The sequence below is a fragment of the Olea europaea genome, chromosome 15, assembly GCF_002742605.1.
Source record: "Olea europaea var. sylvestris chromosome 15, O_europaea_v1, whole genome shotgun sequence".
Lineage (NCBI taxonomy): Eukaryota > Viridiplantae > Streptophyta > Magnoliopsida > Lamiales > Oleaceae > Olea > Olea europaea.
Genome location: NC_036251.1, coordinates 26,869,236 through 26,873,492, shown reverse-complemented (window position 1 = coordinate 26,873,492; position 4,257 = coordinate 26,869,236). Strand labels below are relative to the sequence as shown.

General features: G+C 36.1%; 1 protein-coding gene across 1 annotated transcript in view; it reads right to left on the bottom strand.

Moving 5' to 3' along the window:
• LOC111411480 (DUF21 domain-containing protein At2g14520-like) overlaps positions 1-83 on the bottom strand; it is a 7,986-nt gene extending 7,903 nt beyond the window's left edge. Inside the window, exon 1 of the mRNA XM_023042003.1 lies at positions 66-83. Within this exon, the coding sequence (XP_022897771.1) occupies positions 66-83 (18 nt within the window). The remainder of the gene's footprint in view (positions 1-65) is intronic.
• Between the last annotated feature and the right edge of the window lie 4,174 nt (positions 84-4,257).

Sequence of the window (4,257 nt, the reverse complement as noted above, 5' to 3'; positions counted from 1 at the left end):
TGTTGCTATATATTGCTTAAACTTTTTAGGAAATAAGTGTTTTAATTTATGACTTATATACTTACTTGAAATGAATTAGCCATCGTTTGTTTTAGCTAAAAAAATAAAATTTTAGTAAACTTCGATAAAAAAATGTTGAAATATGTGGTTAAAAAGTTAATAAAAATTGTGGGTTCTATGAAATGAAATGTGTAGTTGAAAATGAATTTCACAAATAGAAAATAAGTGAAACTAGCAATGTAAATAGCTAGTTACAGCGGATAAAAGTTTATAAGAGAGAATTTGTAGAGGTGTTGTGCTGGATATGGTAGTACTATTAGGTTTTGGCACAGGAGATAGAATTGCTACTTGTTGGATATGTGGACAGAAAATGTTGAGAAGGTGGAGTGAACCATGACATAACCAAGTTATTGAAGGACGTAGGTGATGAAGAACTCATTTGGAAATATAGACATGATAACTTGAGCTTAGACACCGGTGGTAACCCTTATGTGAGTCACTATAACCAAGAAAAACGTGAAATCAAAATTTGTTATGGTGCTAAGGATGTAAATATGGATAATAAGCACAACCGAAAAGTTTAAGAAAAAAAATAGTTCGGAGACGAATCAAAGAGTTTTTCCCATAGCGAGATACCATCTAGAATTTGAGTAGGAAAGTGGTTTATTGGGTAAACTGCAGATTGAAAATCTTCCAACCAATATTTAAGAGGCAATAATGCTTTGAGGCCATGATGTTTGAGCTAAAAAGAGTTAATGAAGCCAGTCTCCACTATCTGCTGATTTATTTTCGAATTTGCCATTTTGTTCATGAGTAGTTGGGCAAGGATGTCGGAATTCTATTCCAAATTCAAAAAGTTAATGTTGAAATGGTCTAAAATCTCTTCCTCAGTGTCTTTGGATATATTGAGCGCCTGTTTGGTATAGCTAAAAATCATATTTTAATAGATTATAACAAGTGTTGATGAAATGTGTGGTTGAAAAGTCGATAAAAGATATAGGTCGTATGAAATGCGTGATTGAAATTAATTGTTGACTTTGATTTATATTTTATCAACTTTTTAAGCCACACCAAACAAGGGGATAATGAGTTTTTCTAGTTTATTTTAAATAAGTACTTTAAGCCTCTATTTAGTAGGGATTACAATCAGATTTTCAATAGATTTTAATAAAAGCCAATGAAATATGTTGTTAAAAAGTTGTAGATCCCATGAAATATGTAGTTATAATTAATTGTTGATTTTGACTTAGAATAAAATCAAGGTTTTAATACATACCAAACAGGGTGTGAGGGACTAAATTGAGATAATATATGAAATGCCTCAGATTTATGTTCGAGGGGATATATCCATGTATATTGTGTGTAGTAATAATAAAGTGCATATAATATTGAAAAGCAGGTGAAGGTCTATAAATAATAAATCAGTACGAATTAGTTCAAGGGGTGCATTTGTTTTGGTTTGATCAGATAAAGAAAATGGCAATGTATGGTGTTTCCCAAGTTGACATGCATTGACAAAAGTTTATTTAATTGTATTTGAAACTTTTCTTACTGATAAATGAAACCAGTAAAAGGACTTGAAGGTGACACTGTGGAATTATTGGCAGTGATTGAACCATCTGATAAAGTAGTCTTTAAGCCTTTCTAGCTGCAAAATCTTGTGGGTGATCTGATCCTTCTCAACATGAAAATTAGAATGGAATTGAACAATGAAATTGTTATTAGCAGTCAATTTAGAAATGCTCAACAAACTTTTTCTAATGTTCGGGACGTGAGAAATATTTTTCAGGTATAAAGGAGGTGTCATGAAATGAATTTTTTAGCGTCTGGCGTGCAATTTTTCAAAGTGATTACTGTTACCAATGGTGCGCTGTTCTTTACCATAGAAGTTGGATTTCAAGGCAAGATTATCTGAATCTGAGGTTATGTGATTCCTCTCGCTATTACCACGAGGGGTCACCAAGGTCTCAGAAGAGGCAATAAAGGCTGCTGCTGCTGCATTATTCCCTTGGTTGTTAAAATTTCATTGATTGCTGTGGTTGAAATTCCCTGGATTGTTGTGGCAGGAATCATATTTGTAATAACAAATAGTTGCTAAATGTCCAATTTTATCACACGTTTGACAAGTGGGACTCGATCCAGAATTTCCTTGGCCTCCTGTATTTGTAACATGCCCACTACGTCCCTGCATTTGTTCCTGGGGTTGCTGTCCTTGTAGTTTGTTGATCTTGGTGTTGCATTCGTTGACCTTGGTTTCTACACAGGTGATGTAGTCAAAGGATCAGGCTCCACTCATGTCCACATGGTCTCTTTCTTGCACACTAGAACAAACCGTTAGAAGCACAAGACCTTCTCTGGAGGTGAGGGAGGCGACCCGAGCACTCTGACGGTCAAGTTAGTCAACTTGCACATGTATATTTAAGTGTGGGACGGCAGAAGGCGTGAGCCATAATAGTGCACGGGCACTAGGGTTATAAGAGAGTAAAATGAGAGAGAGAGAGATTACTATTGAAAGTGTAAATTGCTTTACCTTCAAATAGCAGTAAATGTGAACTTTTATAGTTGAAGGGGTGGAATGGATATCGTTAGATGAAGAGATAAGTGGCCTCATCATGACAGTCGAGGCACATTATCATAGGCGTCATTCTATGAGTTCTAGGCTCAGGGGCAAATTATCTTTTTGATTCAATAATGAATAGACTTCCAAAATATTTTCCTTTTTGTAATCAATTTAAATTATTACGAAAAGTAGCCACACTACAGCCTAGCATATAAAGAATAGAATTATAAGTTGACTTGATAGGGAGATTGCTGCAGAGAGGTCACATGAATCAATCATTGGAAATCTCGTACCGAGAATCTTCTAGGGGAGGTTCTTCGTGTGCCTGAAGTCTAATTCACTTTGCATTGGTGCAGCAGCAGATGGTATCACCTCACCTCTTCTATGCAAGGGTTCGACCTCTACATGGGGGTGCATCACTTTGACCACTTAAGAGCTTGGATAGGCCAGATAGGATAGTGATGTTGAGTGTGGACCTGAGTTCACTTGTTACGTGATAGTCAAGTGACCGTTTCTTGGAGCCTCATTGGATATTCATTACCCATGTTATATGATGATTTGTCATTGGAGAAGAGATGCTTTGGCATGGAGTACTTTGTGTTGTTGAGGAGACCCTTTAGTTGTGAAGAGGTAAAATAACACAGGATTCTTTGAGGCTAATGAAAATTGGACAGTAGTGTTTGATGAATCAGCAAAATTTTCTGATGATTAGAAAGTCATGGTGAACAAAGTTCTTGGGCGTTTACATTTGGATAAGGCTCTATTCTCTATCCAGGAATGTGGGATCTTGCTAAGCTGGAAGCTACATTTTTTCCCTCTGGATCAAGGAATTGCTTTTTCAATCCCAACCATTAATTGCATAGATTTATTATGGCACTGTGAATGCAATGGAATTTATTTTATACAATCAAACTATAGACTCCAAAATTCAGCTTTTTTTTTCTGATGGAAATGAGCTCAGTAAATGGTGTAATGGGTTGAGTACTCTGAAATCCCTTCTAAAATCTGTATATTTATGTGGAAGCTGTTTTGTGAAGTTTTTTTTACTAGTTTTGGCTCTCTAACGCCATAAGATGTAAGTGATTTAGTGTGTGCTTTCTGCCAGGTCACGAGGAAAGGTTCTTTCATGTTTCCATAGAATGCGAACATACTTAGATACTTGGTGACGAGTGGAGATGTGAGATCTTACTCGTCCATGGAGAGAGCTGGACTGCAACAAGTTGCTTCTGCTGCTGAAATGAAATGACCCGCTCCCAAATCGGATGTATTCAACTCAATGAATAATGTTGAACAGCCAGGGAAAAAGGGGGGAAAAATTAGAATAATATGGCAGCCCATGATTGAGTATTTTTATGATTTTTTTTTCCCCACTCTTCAATGAGAAATTGCCAAGTGTAGTTTGGAAATGCTTTTCTATCATTGACTCTGGCAATGTAGCATGATTGTCAACTCAATACTGACATCTCTTTAAGAGTGGATTGGGAGCGGAGGGGTGATTTCAGGGATGAAGACCGAGCTATGCTTTGTTGTTGGGCTCATATCACTTTGTTCCTCATTCAGGTAAACATAGGCCCTCACCTCGGCAACATCTGTTACACTTTTCAATGGAGATAGGTAGTTTTTCCAATATTTAAAGTTGTAATAGGAGATTGTTTTTAACTAAATGGAATGGTTAGTTAAAAAAAAAAAAAAAAAAA